The 26,321-nt window shown below is 40.3% G+C and overlaps 2 protein-coding genes across 2 annotated transcripts; one reads left to right on the plus strand and one right to left on the minus strand.

Annotated features, from left to right (window-relative positions):
- Positions 1-4,387: 4,387 nt before the first annotated feature.
- On the minus strand, positions 4,388-25,728 carry LOC139448090 (uncharacterized). The gene is made up of 6 exons (XM_071229603.1): positions 25,652-25,728; positions 7,537-7,621; positions 6,239-6,417; positions 5,995-6,055; positions 5,665-5,754; positions 4,388-5,444 (listed from the first exon to the last, which is right to left on the minus strand). Exons 3-6 carry the CDS (start codon positions 6,380-6,382, stop codon positions 5,020-5,022), a joined length of 720 nt encoding a protein of 239 aa, XP_071085704.1. The 5' UTR covers positions 6,383-6,417; positions 7,537-7,621; positions 25,652-25,728; the 3' UTR covers positions 4,388-5,019.
- On the plus strand, positions 18,881-20,241 carry LOC139448261 (uncharacterized). Its single transcript, XM_071229788.1, has 4 exons — positions 18,881-19,024; positions 19,195-19,255; positions 19,526-19,615; positions 19,817-20,241. The coding sequence occupies exons 1-4, from the start codon at positions 18,881-18,883 to the stop codon at positions 20,239-20,241; spliced, it is 720 nt and encodes a 239-aa protein (XP_071085889.1).
- Positions 25,729-26,321: the final 593 nt, after the last annotated feature.

The raw sequence follows: 26,321 nt of genomic DNA on the forward strand, positions 1-26,321 counted from the left end.
CAGTAACTTTATCATCAATACCACCCTACTGGATAACAGTGACTCCCTCTCCTCACTACCACCTTACGGGACCACATTAACTTTCTCACCAATACCACCTTACTGGATATTAGTGATTACCTGTCCTCAATCCCACCTAACGGACCACAGTAACTTTCTCATCAATACCACCATACAGGATAACAGTGACTCCCTCTCCTCACTACCACCTTACGGGACCACATTAACTTTCTCATCAATACCACCCTACTGGATAATAGTGACTACCTCTCCTCACTACCCCCTTACGGGATCACAGATAACAGTGACTCATCTCCCTACTACCTTCTTGCTGGACCACAGTGACCCATCTACCTACTACCATCTTACCACATCTCAACCAATACCACCCTACTGAGCCACAGTGACCCCCTCTCCTCACTACCGCCCTACTAAACCACAGTGACTCCTTTCCTCACTACCGCCCTACTAAACCACAGTGACTCCTCTCCTCACTAGACCCCTTTCCCCACTACCGCCTTACTGAACCACAATGACTCCTTTCCCCACTACCGTCATACTGAACCACAGTGACTCGTTTCCCCACTACCCCCCAACTGAACTACTGTGACTATTCTCCCTACTACCTTCTTACTGGACCACAGTGACCCATCTACCTACGACCATCTTACCACATCTCCCTATTACCGCCCTGCTGAGCCACAGTGATCCCCTCTCCATACTACCGCCCTACTGAACTACAGTGACTCCTTTCCCCACTACCGCCCTACTGAACCACAGTGACTCCTTTTCCAACTACCGCCTTAAGGAACAACAGTGACTCCTTTTCCAACTACCGCCTTACAGAACAACAGTGACTCCTTTCCCCACTACCACCCTTCTGAACCACAGTGACTCCTTTCCTCACTACCACCCTACTGAGCCACGGTGACTCCTTTCCCCACTAACACCCTACTGAACCACAGTGACTCCTTTCCCCACTACCGCCCTACTGAGCCACGGTGACTCCTTTCCCCACTAACACCCTACTGAACCACAGTGACTCCTCTCCTCACTACCGCCATACTGAACCACAGTGACTCCTTTCCCCACTTCCGCCCTACTGAATCACAGTGACCCCTTTTCGCACTACCGCCCTACTGAACCACAGTGACTCCTTTCCCCACTACCGCCCTACTGAACCACAGTGACTCCATTCCCCACTATCGCCCTGCTGAACCACAGTGATTCCTCTCCTCACTACCGCCCTACTAATCTACAGTGACTCCTTTCCCCACTACCGCCCTACTGAACCACAGTGACTCATTTCCCCACTACCGCCCTACTGAACCACAGTGATTCCTCTCCTCACTACCGCCCTACTGATCTACAGTGACTCCTTTCCTCACTACCGCCCTACTGAACTACAGTGACTCCTTTCCCCACTACCGCCCTACTGAACCACAGTGACACCCTTTTCCCACTACCACACTACTGAACCACGGTTACCTCCTCTACCTACTACCACCAAACTGAAGAACAGTGACTCCAAACCCCATTACCACCTCACCAAACCACAGTGAATCCTCTCCCCAGTACCCAGTACCACCCTACTAGACCACAGTGAATCCTCTCCCTACTGCCTCCAAACTGAGCCAATGCCTCGTCCCCCAACTACCATCAAATTGAACCTCAGTGACTCCGCTACCTACTACCACCTCACTGAACCACAGTGACTTCTCTCCGCACTACCGGGGTGTCCTAATCTGTTGACTGACATTGGGAGAGTACCTGGGTTTGCTACCAGGAATACAGCACTTCTGACAATCTGGTGAGGCTGCAATGTTGGGGAGTCTTCACAAGTTCTTGGTGGGTTTGACTTGGCAGCGCTTCCTGTGAGAAGTCCCATTCGCTATCTGGGCTGCGTGTAAAGGGGGCAAGGGTCATGAGCTGATGATGAGCCAAACTAGCCTGACTGTGACCGGATCACCCAAACCCTCTTTGCTGCATTTTTTATTTTTATCTGTACTTAATAATAAGGGCCTGATTATGTACACCTTTTCGTGGTGGGCTCAGACAGGGAGGATGTATTCCCCTGAACAAAACGTACATCACCCAGTAAGCGCCCAGTGTGACTGTTTGGTTAATAATGTTCCCCATTTGTTTTTCGAACACTAATGAAAAATCTGCATAGAAGGTATCTGGTTTGTTTGGAGGTATTTCATGCATTTTGCGAATTTCATTTTTGACTTTTAAAAGGCTATCAAACAGTTTCAAATCGTACAAAGTTGTCTGTGGCTGTGGTTTTGCTGTGCTTGTCTAGGATCACACCATCGACCCTGCCGTCCGCAACAGCCACAAATCTACCTTGGGGATCTTTCGGCTTTGTGTTTGTCGACTGCTTTGTCGTGCTCAACGATGGTGTTTCGACGATGAAACTTTGGCCACATGTAAGTTTTGTTAATCTGCCATTTTCACATTCAAATTCAAAACCATCTACCTGTAACCTGTAATATCTGTGTCAACACGGATATCACTATATGTGAGTGAGTGAGTGAGTGAGTTTGGTTTTACGCCGCTTTTAGCAATATTCCAGCAATATCACGGCGGGGGACACCAGAAATAGGTTTCACACATTGTACCCATGTCGGGAATCGAACCCGGGTCTTCGGCGTGACGAATCACTATATGTAGCACTTCCCCTTTGATCTATTAAAACATTGTCTCCAACATCAAAGTATCCATGTTGTTTGTAAACACCTTCTCCGAAGGCGAAACAAATCCCACTTCCGGTTATCATTATTGCATATCTAATTTGCATACTTATGTCATTTGGGTATGGCATACATGTTTTTATGTCATAAGCTTATGTCATGTATAAAATGCAGTCTTATATCGAAATAGGCCCAGTAAAGTTGAACGCCTTATTACCAAAGGTTTTGGTTTTGTGACTTGAAGGAACATCTAATTTTCTGATATGCAAGTTCTTGTAAGTTTATACCCAGAAAGCAGCAGAGGTAACCTGGGGCAGCAGAATTAAGACTCTTATAAGTAATATATAGGATATGAACTGGGAGCTTCCAGTGGAGAGATTGCAGCATGGATGTTACGTATGCAGATCGTAAAGTACGAGAGACAATCCTGGCTGCTGTGTTCTTGATCCGTTGCAGTTGTTTTTTAGTGTCACTAAACAGGTGGTTTTTGCTATAATCGAGCCTCGTAAGGACCAATGCAAACACAAGAACGTGTGCTGCATCAGATGAAATAAAGTTCCTGATGTTGTCAACATTAAAGATGGTAAAAGCAGGATTTGCCAAATGATCGACTTGAACGTCCCCTGACAGTTCCTGGTCCAGGTCCACACCAAGGTACTTGATATCAATGAGTCCCCAATGGTTATATCACTTTCCTGAATTTGTTGCAGCTTCTATGTCAAGGAACATCACCTTGGTTTGATCATCATTCAGCTTCAAAGGGCTCGATGTGATTCACTGTTTTATTTCTCTCTTACATGATCTTCTTCTGGAGAATGCATGTGCTAATATGTCTTTTAATTTGACGTTTACACGATATACGGCTTTCCCATTGGAAGAGAGGTCGGTCACATGACCGCGAAATTGACGTTCATAAGTGTATGAACGACACAATTTGATGTTCATTCGTTTTTCTCGAGACCGTGTTCTTGAAATGACGTGGACACTGACGGACTACTTCCACATTCCTGGGAATTCCCAAGCACGAAAACATAAATAATCTTTCTTTCTTATCATTTATAACCTTTACTTTTGGTCATAGCGTTTCAGTATACATTGAGAAACGCCAGAGAACTGCATGATTGTTCACGAATTAGCTCGCTACGAACCATCCTAATGAACAAACCGAGAAATGCACATCCAAACTATTGTAGTATCGACTCGATCCGTGTCCAGGCTGACATTGACCGTTTCCAGCAATCTGTGAATTCACCAAAGTGTCTGTTTGACGCATCTTTAATCACCTTTCAATGATCGGCCAGTTGATCAATGATGCCTAACACATGTAACCGCCACGTGTTCATTAACCATTTCTGAAATCTCTTGTGTCACGTTTATCTTAAGATCAATTACAAAAATTTCACAGTTTTATTATTATCAGCTAAATGTGATTAAAGAGAGATTCATGACCCAATTGTCATTACTGTAAAAAAGGGTGGGTGTATAAAATATAATACCCTAGCCAATACATTTCGCAGAGTAACACCAGAAGTGAGTCAGTGCTAGATCAGAAACTGTCCGATAATTACCTACTGGCGAAACTTAGTTTCCATTCCGGACTGGTACCGGGTTTTATAGAGGTCGTCAACAGAGACACCATTCCACTGTTTAACATGGATAACGCACACAGTGTACTGACTCCGAGCCGACCAGATGTATCCAATCGATGCCGAGCGCGAGGCAAGGAAAGAACAAGTACCATATTTTAAAGTAGTTTGTTTCAACGCGGCCATAAACCACTGACCTTCAGCTCTTCGGGATGACGCTCTGTCAGCTACTCCGCGGAAACGGTTAATCATCATAATATTAGTTAATAATAGGTATTATACTGTGTCACATTTCGTAAACCATGATTATGTTCGTATTAAACTTAAGTTATTAGATAACCATCCCCAAGCAAAGTAAAGAACGCAGGAGAAGCGCATGTTCTTGTTTGGTGCTCTATATGTCATATCACTTCTGCCGGCACATTCTAAAAATGTACAAACGATTGATAATTTACTCGTATTTCACCCCATGAAAACGCAAGAGCCTTGTACCATGGAATATAATGATCATCTCGAGACGGAGCTTGGCTCACGTGTGTTTCAAATACAGACAACGAATTCAATTATATGTTTCAAATACTTTCCACAAAATAGAGATTGTCATTGATGAAACGCGAGATTTGTAAGATTTTCTTAAAATCATCAACATTGTTTCAGGAATAAAGTTAAGAATTATGTTATTAATGCTCGAATACTAAAACGACTTTTACATCGCCTTAACGATGCGATTACAGAACAAATTAAATCAAATAGGCTCCAAAGTAATGCCAGTCCCTGTCGTGCATTAATGGCTCCATCTTTGACACCTTAACCAGCAACTGATCCCCAGCATTGAGTTGCAGTAATCCATGGATGTCACTGGAATATTCGAGGCTAGCTCCTTCAATGATATCGTTCTTATTCTCAGACACCGTGTCAGCAAGTGCAGTTTTTCTCGTCTGTTCTAGTGCATTGTATCGCATTATGGAATGTTGGAAATCAGTTTCTTTATCTCCACGACGATTCCTTTCTGTGTAGAACTTGACATGGCTGTATACAACATACACACCCGTGGCGGGGATTGTAATGCTGCCATTTTCATACGTCATCCCGTTATACAAGAGCTGTCTCCCCGGTCCAACAAAGGGCACCCAAGTTTTTATTGGTGTGTCATAATCTTTCGTCCCTGAAATAAAAAAAAAATGTTCATAGAAACATGCATTATTGGTGGAATTATTGCTTGTTATTCCTTAATTACAGTAAGATACACTAAATATGGACACACACACATCTGAAGAAGTAAGCAACGTGTCTCGGCCGTGTAAGGATAATTACATCACGTTATAGGTTATCAGTGCAACAAATGATTTTTATTGGACTCATTAAAGTTAAGCTGGTTATCTTACCAGTATGTCCACTGAAGTCAAGTCCAGTTAGAAATGCTACAGGTTTCAGCAGGTTCAGGAATGCTGCTGACGTGCTCGGTCGCCTTGAATCTGTATCAGATTTTCACACAGCTTTAGAACGGACGCACACAACATCGTAGAACCATATTTTACATTTCTTTCACCGCTTACGACATGTTTTTCCCCTACAAGCTTTACAGTTGGTACTGCTGAATGAATCGTACCATTTAATCTGCTTTGGGCAGAGGTTTTCTGAGAAATAAGGAAAGGGTTTTGTTGCATTTATAAGCAGTTAAAAAAACAAGAATTGTTAAGATCTGACCTACTCACCTTTCAGTTTACGAGTGTCATTATCATTATCGCTCAATATTGCCAGTCGATCTTTATATATCTGTAACATATTACACAAACACATTAGTTCACAAATTGAATAAAAGCAGGGGGTATGCTCGCAATCTGCAACAACAGCATGAATGTTAAAACAAATAGACGCTTACAGCATAAGCAAATTCAGTGTAAGATTTCAGGTATTATACTCTGAGATTTAAAAAGAATGCTCAGTATTTCTGTTCACCTTGCTGATTTCTTGCTTCAAACCTTCTGTGTTACTAGTCTTCGTGTCGTGTGTACTGGATGCCACAAAGAAAATAACTGCAATGGCTACAGCTATGTTCATCAGAAGAATTACAGCACAAACAACTTTCACAATTGTTTCCATGATTGACCTTCACGTCTTTTTGTTGCTGCCTAATTCTGAAACACAGATAATTCTGAGTGAATTCCACAGATTAAGGAACACGATTTGGCCAGTGGTACAAGAAGCTGCTCTTCTCTGAGCAACCATTTCAGGATAACTTTGATGACAAATACAAAATGTTAGATGGTATTATTAGGGCTTACTTATTACCAATACAAACATCCCTGGATTTAAATGCATGTTCAATATCATACGAAGTTGTTTTACAAGTCACCAGATATATTATTGGCGGAAGTTATTATCAAACATAACCATGAAGACACTAGACAATCGCCAGTATGCTATCTTTGTATAGGAACAAGTATTGGTGTGTTTTGTTTGTTTAACGAAGCACTCAGCAATAATCCAGCTATATGACGGCAGTCTCTAGATAATCGAGCCTGGATCCAGTGACTGACATCAAGGGCATCCATCGACGCAATTAGGATACTGTGACATACTAAATCAACTAAATCAGGGGGACTGACCACCCAATCCAGGCATGTTGGTGCATGAAATGCGTGCATGTATTATTTCCAGTAATTTATTAATCTCAAGAAAGAAACATCATACGCAGTATATTCCTCCAGGAATATGGGTTTTTAATTTTGTAACAACTTACTTTCAGGTGTGAAACACCAACTTCATGTACTGGTGATAACAAATAACTTCCTTGTCAGGAAAACCCAACTGGCTGGAATTTCAGTGGTCTATAATTTCCGATTGAACGTTGGACTCATGACACAATAATGTTGATGATCATTTTGTTTTAACGCACTTGCCAGTAGCCACGCAGAAAGCCGCTACTAGAAGTAAAGTATTCAAGCTAGTGTGTCTATATTTGACTTAACTGCATGCATCTCTTCGACCAAACATGTTTAAGCAGATATCTGTTTTGAGATAAAACCGCTCAGTTGTGCGTTTCAGCATCCACCAATTACTCTGTATTGCACATTCTGTAAATATAGACCGACTTTCTAAAATATTACATGCATCTATGTTCACTTGGATTGTGAAAGAAAAAGTTATGATATCTCAGATAGTTGCCTGATTCACTACTTCGATCAAGACTAGATCTCTGCTAAACGTTCTGCAGCTGAACCAATCCACAGGATAGAAATGAACTGGATACTTACGTGAAGGTGTTCTGCCGAAACAACTCGCATCGAGCTGTGCACGTGAACCACCCCATGAAATGAGACAATCGCTCTCTATAGAGTTCTGAAATAAATTATTTCTAGCTCACAATGACGTTTCCTGAGGTTTGTAAACAACATTCAACACTGCCATACAACAACCAGCCCATGTTCAATGGACCCTCTGAATATTTATATCCACGGCTCTGTGTTCCTCTACAAAGGAATGAGTTATTTGTCACGCCTTTTGTATGGCTTATTTCATGTCGTGTATATATTAATAATATTAACGTTTACCGTCAGCTATATAAATTCATGACAATATAATCTGAGCCCGACTGTGCACGCAGTTTGATATGCATCTGTTAATACACAATACGTGAACAATACATATCTGAATTCTAAGGGACATACATAAGGGACCTAACTCTGCACCATGCCTTGTGACATATTGGATTACGTTGGCCCCAGATGCTTGTAGGGTATCTCTATTGATAGTGCCTTCAATATACATATATAATCTAAAAGCCCCTGGGGCAGAGGTATGTCCCTTACATAACGTTGGAAATTCGACCAAGCTGGGTGTAAAGGATTCCTGTATTGTGATGGGTTCAAATTCCAGATATCCAGACTTAGTTTGTCACGAGACAAACCAGGTAATTCGCTCTAAACCAACATTTTGTGCCCTCCTCTAACATTATCCTCACTCACATGTACCATTTTGAATCAACATGATACTTGCATATAGTTCACCTTATACACTCTTCCATATAAGATAAATGACGTGCACCACTATGGCCATAATCAAATATACATGTAACCTTCGTGTACACATCCAGCCCTTGCAGACATTCACATGTCTGTCCTAGGTATTGAATAAGTAAGCTATATTTACAAATAATCCCTCATATAATATGCATCTAATCCATTTGTATAATCCCGTCCTAATCAAAAAACAACATGTTATCTTAGTGCATACTTCCACTTCTTGATAATCTACATGTAATCTTGCAACAACCCCCACTTATCTAAAAACAACATGTTATCTTATTGCATCTATCCGCTCCTTGATAATTGGACGTGATCTTGCAATAATCCATTATGAAATAAACATGTAATCTTACTGCATCAATCTGCACCTTGATAAATCTACATGTACTCTTGCAGCAACCCATCCTTATCTAATAAACATGTAATTTTAATGCATCCATCAAAACCTTGATAAACTACATGTAATCTTGCAACAGCCCGTCCTTATCTAATAAACAAGTAATCATTCGTCCCAAGCTAGTATTTATGAAATGCACATGCCCCATCTGCCCGACGTAATTGGCATGTTCTACATGCACTAGTATTTACCTGCTCCAACATAGTTTGCATCTACGCTACAAGCACCAAGTCCCATCCATTCGTATATGATACAATGCAAGTTATATGTACCAACGAGCCCTTAGACTAAGTATATCTTAAGTAACACATATACCCAAATGCCCTTGTGTAATGAACATATATTTGCGCCCATCCGCCACAAGATTATAAATAATCGATAAACAATTTACTCGAAAACTATAAACCCACTTGTACGTATATAAAGAAAGCATAATCTGTTACATACTTCAGAACCAATATAATCTACACGTTCATCACTCACAAATCAATCAATATCTATGACGATGTTGGCTATCCCTGTCACTAGCCGTACCTAGACATTATGAAAGCAATCTGCATTTACCTAGTTATATCGATGTAATATGCTTGCGCCGATGTAACATAGATCACAGGAATGGTGGAACAATAATGCATTTGCTAACGCGGGAGGCAACATGAACAGCGTCATGTTAATACATCATGACGTGTCCAGAATGTTTACTTTATCACAGGACAAAGCACTGTCGGCGCCTTTGATAATTTAGCAAAGCATCTTGCAATTGCATGAGCATGATATATATCCATGTCATTGTAAAATGATAATTTAGTCAAGTGTCAAATTAAGAGTACATCATTAAGCTTACATAGTAATGTTAAAAACAGTTATACATGTATTACTTTCTTGCGACTAGATGTACGTACTGCATAAAATGTCAGACTAAACAAATATGATCCTAATAATCCTAATAACCAAACTGGATGAGGAGAGGTTTATCAAAGGAAAATATCTGATAATAGGTTGGTGGGGGTCGGGTTCAGGCAGGATCGGAAGGCGCGGAGTCGGCTGGCTCCTTTGTCTTGAAGGTAATTCCTGGAATTCACCGGCGAGTTGTCTTCGCCCTGGGGCCTCTTCGATGTTGTCAAGGTCCTGGAAGCACCGGCTGGTGATAGGGAGGGATCCTGGTCTCTTCCGTCCTGCAGTTGACGAAGAAGTTTTTAGATCCTGGAGCGAATTTAGCTCGTGCTCGAACCTTTGGTCTCCCTAGTAGTGAACCATGACCAGGGTTGGTCGCGCCCGTGCACTAATGTACATGCGGCCGTTTTGTTCTTGGGTGATGGCTGGGTTATGCTGTCTCTTGGGCGGTTCCAGGATCTGTTTGGATAGTCGTATCAAGTCTTCGCGTGCTTCCTATTCTGCGCCTAGACCTAACCTGTGCTCCTTGTTTGGAATGGTTTGGGCATAGCTGTCGTTTAGCTTTGGGCTGCCGGAGTGGTGCTCTGAGATTCGGTAGACTTGGTGGCAGGAGTCGGGCGGGAGAAGGCTTCGGGGGGAGGAAACGTCTCTCCTCTTCTACTTCTTTCTCCCGTGGCCTGTCCCTTCCGGGGAGCGGAAGGGCTCCTCACCTCTGGATTCGAGAGGGGCGACTTCTTTGGTAAGAGGGCTGGTGTGGGTAGTAAGGCTTCTTCTTTCTATCTCCAAGGTCGAGACAGACGGAAGCTTTTTCTTTGACTGACATTTGGCTCTGGGCCTCTTTGGCTTATTTTTAGCTGGAGCTCTACACATAGACCATTTCATCGGGTTGAGGTCGAAGGATATGGCGATGGTGGTGATCTTTCAGCTATAGTCCCCAACCCGGTATGCTAAGAGCGGTTCCAGATGGAGTTACTCCCTCGGGAGAGCTTTGCTGAGTTCGCTTGGCATTGCAATTGGTATGTCACGTTGAGTGTTTGCCTTCAAAAAATCGGACTTTATAAAATGAAGTGAGAGTGACTTAATCTGGATATGTTTTAACCAATCGCCTCTCACATTCTGTGACTTGGTCATGTTTCGTAATATAGCTAATCGATGTAATTTGTTCATTTTGCACATGAGTTAAAAATGTTTAGGGAAAATCTATCTCCTTTTGTTAAGTTAACCGGTCTATATTTTATTAAAAAAAAAAGAAATAGCGCGCATTGAGCTAAAATCGTAGTATAGAGCTTTACAAGTAGAGATTGCTGCAGAACATAACTTGTTCCCCGCCATGTTATAATGTCATATGCAGAGAAAGGTTGTGTAAGAAATTTAAGGAGAGGATTAGTGTAAAGTACAAATATTTATTGGTTGTTATTAATGTAGTTATCTTTGGAAATCACAATAAAAGAAACATTGTCTTTAAATGGCCAGCTCAAGGAAAACCAAGGCAAGAAAACTCATAACTTGGCATGTCAAGCAGGACTTGGCATATATCTACTATTAGTACCAATAATATAACTCAACAATGTCCTTCTTAAACATGCTTTGGCAGCAAATATCAATCTTTCTGGTCAAAATGTTGTCATGGTTAAATAAAACACACATTTGAAATAGAAAACACAAAAAATGTAATGGATCAACTGTAAGCAAACTTCAGTCCAAAAGTAAAAATATACATTCATTAAGTGATTCGACAAGTTAAGAACATACAGGTTGGCCAAGTTATCCATAAATATTGAGAATTATCTTACATTTTGTGAAAACAAAGCTCATAGGTCACATTTCTCTAAACTCCGATTGAGTATTCACAAACTAAAAAATTAAACTAATTTAAAATACCAACCCTATTGGAACAACGTCTCTGTGAAACTTGTGATGACTTAGAAGAAGAGCAACATTATGCAACATTATAAAATACAACCAAGAAAGAGAATCACAAAAAAATCCTGAATCATGATAGTCTCAAAATTGTTGCATGATACGAAGGCTGGTCAAAAAGTTGTAAGTCTGACTACCTTTCAACTGTGGGCAATAACAACGTGGTTTGGTTTATACGGTGGGCCATAAGGGACATGGAGTCTGTTTTTCAACACTTTGATATTTCACTTACTGTTGTTGTAACCTTTTGCAAATTATCACGATTTGTCATACAAATATGTGATAAATCATGTAAAAAGGAGATATTGAATCGCTGAAAAGTGAAGCAAAAATGTCAAAAAGCAAAATGAAAATGTAAATTTTCATTTTAGTTTTTGACCTTTTCGCTTCACATTTCAGCGATTCAATAGCTACCTTAAAGGTACATTTCATGTTTTCGATTGTTTTTATACATGATTTATCACATATTTGTATCACAAATTATTCATCATTCCAAAATAGGTCTCAGAACATTAAATATATTTAATAAATTAATTACACCAAAGGAGCAAATACTCATACCATTTCTGTCTGTTTAATGATTCAATACGTGTGCTTGTGACGAAAACTACCAACCACCGTCAGTGATTAGCATTTGTTGATTGGCATTGCAGTACCAGCCTCATAATTCGTCGTTTTAAATGAGTGAGTGAGTTGGGGCTAACGCTGCTTTTAACAGTATTCCATTTATATCAAGGCGTGTCAGCTTAATGTGGGCGGAAATCCCCCTGTTTAAAATAGTTTACCCTCACTTTGTCACCACACAGCAAAAAAAAAAAATAGTTGCTGTGTCATGAGTCATGCTAAAGGGCGCTCACAGTTGTTTAGGATTGAACTTAGGAGACAGGGAGTCAGATTGGGCAAATACTTTGACATTCGGTCTCTCATCTTCAAACAACATAATACTAACACAATGACAGAGTATAGCTCGAGGCCAAACAACATACATGTGTTTATGGCACATCATTGGTGGAATATTGAATGTATTTGGACAAATTGAAGATACCCCTCAAACTGACAGTCCTTACAACACCGCCATGCAGCTATTCGTATCCTGTCGGCCTTGCGTTATGTCGACTAAAACCTCCGAGCCACGGGAAATCCCCAAGCAAATTTAGACCCTTTTGGTATTTCCAATTTATTATTTTCGGAGCTATGTCATGCACGTATAAATAGCTTTGGCTGGCGAGTTGGCGAGTCGCATAGGTTGAGAAATAACTGTAAACCACCCAGCGACTCACACGGCAGCTTGTCTTTTTATACTCACAGGGTGAATGAGAATGAAATTGAGTGCACACTGATCTAAGTATACCGGGATAATAAGGTAGATTCAATTTAAGAATGAAATCGGACTCCATTATAAATGGAAAACTCTAAGTAAGGAATTATTTTCTTTTCATTCATTGTATCAATCTATTATGCAGTCCTAATAAACAATATCTATGACAGGATACACACAGGATATATCCTGACATTGATATCATGCTCAAGATGCAGCGTAAAAAAACATTCAAACGTTTAGTGCGTATGTAACAGTCATTCTATGAGCGATCAGAATGTTCCTTAAGCTCTCGATAATGTTCGGATTGTCATGGCTGTGATGTGTTATATCAAATATTTTCCGGGATTATAATATGATATCAAACTTCAAAGACAGAGAACTGGGATATTACTGACAACAAAGAGAACCATCAGTCTATACTATATCTGCAAGCCGGTATTTTGCACGTATTCTATAGTTTGCAAACGACCACATCAGGTGTGCACAACAAACAGTGGTGTTTAAGACAGAAAGTCAGCACTGCAACGAATGCGATCGGTACGCGTAGATCAGATTGTGTATTTTGATGTGAGACAGAAAAGGGAAACCGAAGGTACGTTGACTTATCATATATCTGCTGTTGTTGATAGCGCAATACATATGACAATAACATTGCGCATGATTTGCATTAATTCAATAAATTTAATCTTTTAGTTAAATTATATGATTTAAATTGGGGTGGTTATGATAGCAAATTGGTGAATAGTGGCTTTGTTATGTAGCGATGGGTTTATTATGACTAATATGTCATTGTCATTTTGAATCATTTTCGAAATACATTCTACTTTCAATGATCAACTATATGTATCATGAATTGCTTTTAAATATAGTTTGACACATGAGTATGGACGCATGTACGGTGATCGTTTAATTTAGTCAAGAGTATGTACAATGATCGATTGACTTAGTCAAGAGTATTAAAAATTATATTTTGACATAGTCAAAAGTATGCACAATGATTCTTTCACTTTTTCGAGGGTATAAACAATGTTCATTTGATTTAGTCAAGAGTATCTACCATGTATGTTAGAACTATAGAACCGGCATAAGACCGCACTGGTACAGTACACGTAGACACACACACGTCTTGGTGGCTTAATGGCGTCGCACTCAAACAGACAATGAATATCGTTAGTTGTGGAAATACTTGTGAAAATCTGTTTTCTCTAATTATATTTTGCCAACGTCCCGTTTCTATTGGTGGCTTATGGTTAGAAGTTCTGAATTTCACGATAGGTAAATAAATACTTCGGATAGATAACGAAATAGTTCAAAGTTAGGTTTGTTTTTCAGATAATAGTATCAGTGTCCTTTAGGGCTGGATAATACTTTGCCCTCCTTAATGGAAGAAGTTATGAAAGTTGTGTTATTGTGAATGAGGTGTTTTATTGTTTTATCTCGTCGGCTTTGGAAGAGTAGAGTTTATTCTGTAAAAATTAATTGTTGATAACATGAGCAACGCTCTGTTCTGTCGGAGTAGTATGGCACACAATGAGCAAGGTTAAAATCGAAACCATATTTCAGAAAAAAAATACAGACCACCTTGAACAATTTCTTTTTTCCCTAAATAAAACTGCATAAGTATACTCTGCAGAAAAAGAAACGCAAAAGTGGTAAAGAGTGTTGCCGATCGCGACATCTATACAATATTAATACCAAAAACGAATTGGTAATTTCTGCATGGATTGGGTTTGATTTGCGTGGAAAGAATGTGGTACTACAGACATTTCATAAACAAATGGATAAATCGCAACAAAAAAACAACAACGCGAGAGCCTGGCGCCGAAACATGAAATGCAGGTGCAACACCACTTGTTGGACTGAAGAATCCGTGGGTTTACATTTGCTTCCCATCACAATCTTACAGCAAGTGAACAGATAATACCCAACACAACAACGTAATCGGCCGAATACAACTAAGAGAATCATACGTAGCCGTAACCAGGTTTTTCCATGTTGCGCCAAGCACAAATACAAGACTGTGGAGCCGTTATCAGACACACGAGACAACACCGAACTTTCTCAGATACGGTCGACCACGTATCAATACTAGAGCACAGGACAGATTCCTACGGCAACGTTGCTTGCGTGAAGACCAGTTGAAGGTGTTATATTGACGGACCTGCCTCGTCGGCTGCGACATCAATGGTTGATGACGACATCAACTGCGATTGAGACAAGTTTGGTTTAGTAACATGTCACGTTTTATGCTTTACCAAGAGGGGCGGTCAGGTAGCCTAGTGGTTAGAACGTTCGTTCGTCTCGCCGAAGACCCGGGTTCGATTCTCGACATGGGTACAATGTGTGAAGCCCATTTCTGGTGTCCCCAGCCGTGAAATTGTTGGAATATTGCTTAAAGCGGCGTAAAATCAAACTCACTCACTTTGCCAAGTGGATTGTATACAGGAAGTGGACAGATGTGGTAGTCGTGGTGTGATTGATGATCATGATATGGGCGGCCACTTCATACACTGTTGCAACGTCTGGGGAATTTAACGGCACAACGTTACACGGATGACATTCTTCGGTCACACGTCCTTCCCATTATGCCACAAGCGAACGTTCAAGACAACAAGACAAGGCCCTACCTCATAAGGCAAGACAGACAACAGCCTTTTTCGGAAAATCACAACATAAAGGGGTCGTACCAATGGCCTCCTGATCTCCAGATTTATACTCAATCGAACATTTACGGGATGCACTGGATCAACGACCGCGAGCACGTCAGCAACAACCACATAACCTTCTTCAATTGTCACAAGAACTGGATGAAGATCGGGTGAACATGCCCCATGACATAATTCGGGATCTGATAGCTTCCATGTGACTATCTTGCCAGTCAGTTTCGGACTTTAATGGCCATACAAAATATTGAGAACACCTTGAAAATTTACCTTGTCATATGTAACTTGGATCAATGACTATTGTTTGTGCCAATTTTGAATAGTCGATTTGCATCTGTTGATCATACATCTGAAATCCCCTTTGCGGTTATTTTTTGCAGAGTACATTTGCAACAGTTGAAAGCACATCAGTGGTTTGCCTTTTGCCTACAAATTTCAGTTTATGACAGATATGACAACTATGTATGCTGCACAATAAGTACTACAACAAAAGCCAACACCATAACACTCAGCAACATCTACACAGATCGCAGGCCGCTCATCTTATATAATCACAACAGCATGAACAGCCACAATGCTAGCCATTGATCAAAGCTGTGCAGCATACATTTGGCACATGGCCACGAATGTGCAGATAAGAACCCTGTCCTCCGTTTTCTGTTTATCTTTTGAGACGTTATCTACAGCGACGCAACACTCGTGACTTGGTCGTCGATGTTTGACGTCCACGGCAAGAACACAATCAAATTCGGTTGGTGCATTTACGGAATCAATACCAATCTGCAACATACAATTCCTGGGTTACGCAAATAAGTAGCAGAACGTCACGCAACCGGTTGGGGGATAGGGATATATGTATCCAAGCTTGGTGCGGAATACATCCGAGGTTCAGAAGACAAGGCTGGGACAGTACATGTATGCTGTTTACATATACGTTATCTGGACAGCTCTGGATCTCGTGCTAGGGTACATGAGTCAAGGAGAACGTGTTAGCGACGTTTGCTTTACTCAACATTGCCAATATGGGGCTGGAAGGGTAATACTATGGTGTAAATCTCATGGAAGAACACAGCTCATCATTGTTAATGACAGTTTGAATGGCGCAGGCTAACGGGCGAGATCGTGTCCACCTTTTGTGCAAATGCAGGGATGTTACGTCACGTTGCAGAAGGATATAATGCGCGTCAACATGTTGCACGTGTTGTAACATACTTTTGTGGCAGCATGACACTGCTGTATTGTCATGGCCGCCTGTTTATCCAAACCTCTACCGCATAGAAAAAGTCTGGAATGATATTGGACAACGCCTTCGACAGGACCTGAACCAGCCACTAACGCACGCTCAGTTGGGCCAATCTTTGGTTGACATTTGGAATCCTGGTGTCTTCAATGTTGTACCGCAAGCTTGCCAACATCAACGCAAATGACGGTCACACCCATATTGACACTGCTATCTGAGTTGTTACACTACCCCTCTTTTAGTGCCTGTCTCCATGTCTCCTGTTGTCAGGCATGGGTCTTGTCAATGACCGTGATATGATAAAACATTGATCAGACGATTAATCCACTATTATCTAAAAAAGAAGTAACTGTTGTTATTTTCAACGACATGACATTTACGCCTTTTACAAAAATAACAATGTATTTATCCTTTGCCTCGCTTATTACAACTCCAATATACGTGATAATGTACACACAACAACAGGACATACTCTCAGAAAACCTTCATCCTAAAGTCTTGAGAACAAAATGTGGTGCGACGCGTAAATTACATAAGGAAACTATTCTACAGCCTCTCTAGAATATAAGAGAAATCAAGAACCTATGTTTATATTGCAAACTGATACACAGTATTGCTCCAGAACACCTGAGTATTCTTGTTCAGCGTCACATCTACTTGCTTATATTTTTACTTCAATAACGGTACTCGATATTGTCTAATTGCTAGTCTAATAATTAGATTAGAGTCATAGAGTCAAAAGACATACTTGAAATATTATAGCATGTCAGTGCGGATATCATTTGGTGCCTCCCCATCACCCCCTCTTTACTCGTCTCGTTCTATATATCATAACATTAGAAACAATATGGGCAACTATGCAAAGGTTTTGAACTGAAAACAGCATTGAATGGTATCAGGAATTTAAGGAGAGATGTCAATTACTTCATACTGATGCCTGTCCATTATTTCAGAGTAAATACTGATTATAGATATATAAAAGTCTTCTTATATGCATATTACTACAGTCTTGGTAACATGCGGGGGCTACATACTGTATTGTTTGTATTGTTTCGTGATCTTAAAGGTTTGGCGTTTACACGTTTAGACCTGTTTAACAATCTCATTTAAGTTACGTTGATTACAAAATGTTTACTTAATGTGAATGTGTTGTAACGACACAGGCGCACAGTTGTATCCTTATTAAAATGTCATGAATTTAAAAAGCTGAAGCGAAACCCTTGCCATTACACAAACGTTCGACACCTCACTCATTTCTTTGCTGACGTCAACAGAGCGGTACACGTTAATGATAAGGGTATTCGTCAAATTAAGCCTGGTATCTGCATGACACGTTTTGCCTGACAATGTTTTCCCTTCAAAACATCATAAAAACTTCATTGTCTGCAATGAACAGTTTCGGTCAATATAAGATACAGAGCTGTTGAGTACTATATTTGATGTAGAATGGTATCAGCAGTTTTCAGTTCTTTTTTTCTGTGGAGCGGTTCTGTTTGCTGAACAATTGGAATGTTTATTCGAAACTTGAAGAGTGGAATCAGGCAATTATATAAATAATAGTATCACATTCCGACTGAAAATGCATTAATTTGTATGTTATGTTATGTTAAGTTAATTTACATCTGAAGAATGTGATTGGTGGTAGGGATACATGTACAGGGACAACTAAGTAAGTCAAACATCGACGCACTATTACTTTACTTTTCGCAGCGGTTTCCGATGAAGCAAATGACAATGGCGTTATTAGAGTGATATGATCATCAATATTGTTGTATCATGATTTCTTATTCAACTTCAAATGGCACTCAAAGACGACTGCAATTCCAGGCAAGCGGGTTCTCCTCATCGAGAAGTCTTTTGTCGCTATCATAAGTACACGAAGTGGACGTTTCGATACAGAAAGTTCACACGTTCATGACAAATACAGAGCGTATCCTGTTGATATCTTCAGAATATTTAATAAGTTACTGGAAAGAACACACGCTACGCCTGACGCACAACCCTGCTCACAGTACATGTTTCTACACAAACATAGCATGCCAGCTGTGATATCAAGTCTTTACCCTTCACAGTTATGCATATAACAATGATGTATGTTTCAGAATTGAGCAGCAACAAAAAGACGTGAAGAGTCAATCATGGAAAGGATCGTGAAAGCTGTGTGTGCAACACTTCTTCTGCTGAGCATAGCTGTAGCTATTGCAGTTATTTGCTTTGTTGTATCCTGTAAACACGACACGCAAACTAGTAACACAGAAGGTTTGAAGCAAGAAATCAGCAAGGTGAACAGAAATATTGATCTTGAATATTAAATTAAAGAGTACATTACCCGATAATGTAAGTGTAAGGTTAGAGTGACTTTGGTTAGTTTGATATTATATCATTGTTGTAGATTATCAACATACCATGTTTTATTTAATGTGGAAACTAATGTGTTCATGTATTATTACAGATATATGAAGAACGACTGAACATAATAACCGATGAGGATAATGATACTCATGAACGGAAAGGTGGGTATATGTAATCATAACAATTTTTTATTTATAATGAAGTTTCTTGATAATGGTACTCATGGACGGCAAGGTGAGTGCTCATCAAAAAACATCGTTCAGCTGTAACATCCGTCAGATGTGTATGTACAAAGTTTTGGTAACATCGTACGCAATGAAAGCAGAAAACACCAACCTCTTCACATGTAGACATGTGGTTGGGTTTGTTTATATGATTATGAGTTGCGTGTGATATCAAGTTATATTTGTAAAGCTATAAATTTGTTACAGGTGCAAGACAACTGAACATCTCAGCAGAAATCCTGAACCTCCTGGTACCTGTAGCACATTTCTCTGAACTTGACTTCAGAGGCCACACTGGTAAATGCTCCAGTTAACTTTATAGAGTCAAATATGATTTGATGTACTGAATATAAGGGGGTGTATTAATCCTTACACAGACATGCGTTCTTCTTCAGATCTATGTGTTTACAGTTTGTTTATCTCACTACAAATAAGGAATAAGCAGCAATAATTCTAAAAAAATAAGCATGAATTTATTAGCATATTTTTCAATTTCAGGGACGAACGAAAATGGCACATTATTGAGAAACTGGGTGACCTTTGTTTGGCCGAGGAGACAACTATTTGTTAATGGAATGCGGTATGGGCATGGCAGCATTATAATCCCCGCCACGGGTGTGTATGTTGTATACAGCCATGTCAAGTTCTACACAGAAAGGAATCATCGTGGAGATACAGAAACTGATTTCCACCATTCCATAATGCGATACAATGCACTAGAACAGACGAGAAAAACTGCACTTGCTGACACGGTGTCTGAGAATAAAAACGACATCATTGACGGTGCTCGCCTGGAATATTTCAGTGACATCCATGGATTACTGCAACTCAATGCTGGGGATCAGTTGATCGTTAAGGTGTCAAGGGTGGATGCATCTGAATATTTCGGGGACTGGCATTACTTTGGAGCATATTTAATTTAAAGTTTCTAAATTCTAAATGTTTAGGTATATTAAATTTGTTTCATATTTATATTCAATTCTCAACTTCATTTATGAAATAATGTGTTTGACGTTAAGGAGCACATAGTAATTGTGGCTTCGTGAGTGGAAAAAAAGAAGTGAGCTGCCCGAATCCGGAGTTATAAAAACACAAGTAAACAAAACCACTTCCACAAGTTTGCACACTGTTTATGAAATAACACCAACAGTTTACATGATAGAATATACCGGAAAGCATTCATTGTGTGAGATGAAGTCAGAGATGCATCGCATCATAACATCTATGTAAGAACAAAAGGGCCGTTTCTAAAAGTGTTTTACCATTTCATAACACATGTTTTGTCAAACATGATTCCACAAAAAGATACATTTTATATACAGTATTCTCAATCGCTTGTATGTTATTAGTACGTGCTTTCGGGAGTGCAGGTACTAAATACTATAGATCTTCGAACAACAGCCTCTCCTGTTTTCTTCAGGTTTCTACATTGTTATCTGATTACATTAATACGAACTTCATTATACATTAGCATAATGTCTCAATACTGGTTTGCACACTCGTGTCAATGGGGTAAATTACCCGTCCCGAATTCAACGGGTCTTACATGCGTGGCGGAAGTGGCGCCAGTGACCCACGGAGTGGACACAGGTTGCGTTACGTGTTGTCCATGCGTGTAAAAGGAATGAACTTCGTAGTGTAAATACGAACAAGACCACATACTTCTTTGCCTTTGAGTTTAGATATACATGCCATGTAAGTCCCCCGTTAATGGAGATGACCAGACACGAAGACATACTCAAACAAGCAAAGATCAGACCTGAGGTATCCTCAAACAAGCGATGACCAGACACTGAATGCAAGTCAGTTTTTCATATGGTATAAGTCAAAACTGCATCGAACATCATTTTGGTCACTAATGGGTAAGATCAGGACATCTGGCCTTTCACGCCATGTCACACTTTGAACTTCACATTTAAATATCATTATCAAGTTTTAGCTCACTTTACTGACATACTTCGGCAATCATGTGAACGCCTTTTGAAAATTATGCTGAGGTAACGAGAATATAAGTTTCCTTCCATTTGTTCATTGTTTCTGTTAAGATGCCCAAGTCAAGTGCTATGGGTTTAAGACCCTTACTCTCTTTACTTCATAATGATTTTGGATGCAGACCTATCCACGTATTTGCTATCAACGTGTTGACATCATGCAATACAATTTGTTGAGGCTGCAGAGACACAACCAATTGCAATCCACCATACGTTAAAGCGTCTTATTAAGTATTAATGCCCTGGTGTCCGTAGGCCTCAGATCGTCGATTATGTAGCCTGATAAGGTCATTTCCATTAGCTTCACATCTGTGCTAAATGGATACACATAAGGAAACAAATTTATGGACGTATGCTGCTTTAGTATAAGGAACCAATATATCGGAGTATACACGTACACCTTCATCAATGAATGAATGCTATCATGGAGAGAACATACATATGTACATATTAGAACAATAAATGTAACAAGATAACAAAGGTGGAACAAGAGAAGCCAACAGCTGATACTTGATGGGTCCATTTATTTCAAGCACCGTGCATGAAACAACACTACTCGCTGTGAATTGTAAAGGGAAACTATATGCTTATTTGTGTAATCGATTTATTTCCAAACACCCTGTTAATGCGCATTTACCTGGTATGTTTTAATAAATTGCTTTAAGGAGTAAACACTCATGCCATCTCAGTCTATGTATTATTACAGTTAACGTGCATGTGTTGAGAAATACCAAACATCTTCAGTGGTTAACATTGTTTATTCTATTACAATAGTGATTTCAATATAAACGACTAAAGAAATATTACAAACATTTGCGTTGCTCAAAATGTCAGTCCTTACACCAGCGTAATTAAACCATTCACATAGTGTCATAGGTGATGGGGGTGAGGAGAAACGGGGTTTCAAGCCGCGTTCAAAATTATTGCACTTTTACTGTCACAATATGCCCACGTTGCTTATAAATGAAATGCAACGGGGAATCCCCTTCTAAATTAAGACCACCTTGGTTTTTCCATTTGTAGTATTTATAAAGCAAACGCATAGTGTCATAAATAGATTCCTCTGGCTAGTTCACGCATGACAACTACATAGCTTTAAATGTTACGCGGAATTACACTGTATGTTCATGTATACCTCAACCATAATAACTTAACAGACTGCTTATTTATTCATTAACAGAAACAAGACTACAAACAATACGACCTAAGTGAAATCGTTCACAGCAATAAAACACTGCAGGCCTCGTCCATTCTATCAGCCAATCAGGACATATTAGTTTAACATCCTCCTTTCAACCAATCAAATTCCACGGGATCATGTGCATTATATTTATTAGACTGTAAACCTTCCCTCGACTCATACGGCAGCTTGAAGGTCTGACAGGCAGGATAGCTTGAAACACTTGGTGAATGTTGATATTGTTTTGTTGCGATGTTTTGTGATGCATAATATATCATTAACATGTTGAAATATGTTCGATGATACAAATACTACTTGTACAATTATCCTTTTTCCAGTTCAGTGGTATTGTATAATCGATAAACTTAGTCTTCTTGATTTACTTAGTCTAGTGCATGAACAATGCCCGGCGATGTTTCCTTTTTATATGAACGCCACACCAAAAACGTTAAAATATGTTGTTATCCTAGATCAAAGTTAGTATTTTGTTTGGGAATGCTAAATATCCTGCATTAGGAGTAAACATTGTATTTAGCGAGCCTTAGCTCGCTAAATACATAGTCTTTATTCCTAAATTTAATACAAGATATTTACCATCCTTAAACACACAAGCGTGATAACCTCTTTATCTTAGAATGTCATTCTTTAATTCTGTGCTTGAAAATCGCTTTCCCTCTCTCAAGTCGGTATGTCCTGTCATAACGTTAAGTGCAGTCAGGTGTACACACAGCGACAAAAAGAAACAAGGTAACAATTCATAACATATTTCGGCCTAATCCAACAATATTAATTTGTGGAAAAGGTTTCAAGCTGCAGAGGTCTACAAGCACAGATATGGCTACTGATCCCGCTTGGCTAGGCCTGGTGCCCTCGCAAAATTGTTTCGAAATTTATATCTCCAAAGGTGCCAAAAGTTATAAAATGCCTTAGCATCACAGTTAGACACTAACGATCAGTATATTAGACTGTTCTTTTTTATAATGATAGTAATTATCCCTGTAGTTTATCCAGATTCCCGATGGTAAATTCTGACTCGATCACCGAATGACGAGGGCGACGCCCTGTTTGTTTGTAAACACTGAAAGTAGCCCCTACTTGACCTTTGATATTTGCATCTCTATCCGCATATGACCCCAACGGATATCGTTTTTATCCGTTGGCTTTATCCTGCCGAAACCTGCCCATTATATGATAAAACTATATATCCTGATCTATTAGTAATACAACAAAATGCCTTGTGCCCTAAAATAACCAGCGCCAAATGCCCTTCCACCATCACACATAATTAGAACAGCCATTGATCAGCACATACGCCCAGGAACAAAGAAACAAAACAAGCCCTTTTAAGAAAACCAACATTAAACCAAATATACATAATTGGAATCTGTCCCCTACAACAAGGTGACACATGATCATTTCACTGTAGTTGACGTGACAGAGCAAATAACAGCTGAACCTGAATGAACTATACTAGCCACATAAAGAAACTGTGCACGGAGAAAATATAGATATAAGTGCACACCGTCCATATATGAAATATAGGTTTGAACACAGCAATTATTGGAGACATTCAAACGCTCATGCACGTGCCATGCGATATGACGTCATTGATGGGGGCCTATGGACGAGCAATGTGTTACTGCACGTGCATCCTGTGCAGCTGTACACAGCATGTGCAACTCAAAATTCGCTGTCACTTTGGAAAGAATGATCTGTGGTCATTCAAAAATTCAAAACTTCTCAGGCGCAGACACAAGCATATCACAAGCAAATCATGCCAAGATTGACAGCTGCACAGTGTCATGAAGCCATTGGAATGATCCGAGCTGGAATGAGGCAACAACAGGTGGCAACACATTTCCAAAGCCATCGTGACACGATATCGGCATTGGTGAGGCGTTATCAGAACACAAATGACGTTGCCGACCACCCACGTTCAGGACGTACCCGAGTAACGACACCAAGACGGGACAGATGGATTCGAGTTACACATCTCCGACACAGGTTCCGAACGGCAGTAACGACGTCCCAGACAATTCCTGGACTGCGCCGTATCCATCCCAACACTGTCAGGAATCGTTTACGTCAGTACGGGATTCGACCACGACGCCCTGCCATACGTCCCATCCTGACACACCGTCATCGAGTCAACCGTCTAAGATGGTGTCGAAATCATGTTCGCCAACCTCGAATATGGTGGAGAAATGTTGTCTTTACAGATGAATCGAGGTTCAACATTTCCCACAGTGACGGGCGCCAACGTGTCTACCGGCGTTTGGGAGAACGCTATGCACGCAACTGTATTGTGGAGAGGAATCGTTTTGGAGGTGGCTCTGTGATGATTTGGGATGGGATAACAGCACGGCACCGAACCCCTTTGGTGGTTGTTCGGGGCAATCTCACCGGTGTTGGCTACAGAGATCAGATTCTGAGGCCTGTGGTCATTCCTGTCCTGCAACGTCATGGCCCGGGATTGACATTTCAAGAGGACAACGCTCGTCCTCACACTGCTAGGGCCGCAATGGATTTCCTTCACCATAACAATATCATGTTACTGCCTTGGCCTGCAATTTCTCCAGATCTCTCCCCAAAAGAGCATGTGTGGGATGAAATGGAGCGCCGTCTGCGTCGTCTTCCACATCCTCCAGATAACGTCCGTGACTTGGCACAGGATTTGAGGAGGATATGGCAGGCAGTTCCCCAGGCCTTCCATGCCCGTTTGGTGGACTCCATGCGTCGCCGATGCACTGCTGTGATTCATGCACAGGGTGGTCATACCCGTTATTGACTTTGTGACTTTGTCGTTTGACCCCCTACTCCATTTTGATCTTCTGACGTCATCGTAACAGATGTTGTTCAGGTCCCGTTGACATTTTCTTATGGTCCGATCATTCAGCTGCTACAGCGTCTGCATCATTTTGTTCTTGCTGTGTTGTATTTCAATCCAGAATATATTTTCCCCGTGCACAGTTTCTTTATGTGGCTAGTATATATACAACACATTCACTGTGCCTGGTAACCCTAACAGTATCCAGAGCGATGTCTCATACATCAGCGATGTGATACATCCAACTTAAATAAGCTTAAAGGTTAGATTCTCTGAATATTATATTGAACATTTATGTCTATCTAATCTGAAGGAAACCGTATTCGTCAACTTACCTGTTATTTAAGCGCGTTTCTGTCACTTTAGGACTTGGTGTATTCGTGATATGTTTTGCCATGTAGAGAAGGCCCCGCGGCACATCGATTCCCGAGAAATCATTGCTATTTATAGAATACAGCGGTACGTCATGAAGCCTTCGATCGTTTGTGTGTTAATGATACATTATTTCCCGCTGTTTAGAAATAACTATACATTATGAATAAACGTATTCCGTGTTGAGTATCAACAATCAATTTTTCAAAAGGGATCTGCAGGTATCATTTCTCGAAATATTGCTCCTCTTGCTACGCCCTATGACAAACCGGAACAATGTTTACACGGACTAGTACTGTGCAAGTAAGTGAACAGAGAAACCTGGCTAATCTGGACCCCGTTAATCCGGGAACCTCGCGTTCTTCTTTTCTCTCATTACATTACAATACTAGCTTCAGATAGGTAAAGGAGTGGGAAATTATTTCTCATGTAGCCCGCTAATGTAGACGCTAGGAAATCAATCGGAACACACCGCAGCTAATTCGCTTATTTGGTAAAAGTATCATTGAGCTGATATGAACCGATGTTTGTTCGGTTGCATTTTGGTAAAGGGAAGTAACTCGGTTCCTTTGCGTCGTCTGCTAGCTGTCAAAAACGGCAGAATCAAAGCCTCTACCTCGGTTACACTTCGGA

Source organism: Haliotis cracherodii, unplaced genomic scaffold (genome assembly GCF_022045235.1).
Source record: "Haliotis cracherodii isolate W230 unplaced genomic scaffold, xgHalCrac1.p SCAF_7, whole genome shotgun sequence".
Classification (NCBI taxonomy): Eukaryota; Metazoa; Mollusca; class Gastropoda; order Lepetellida; family Haliotidae; genus Haliotis; species Haliotis cracherodii.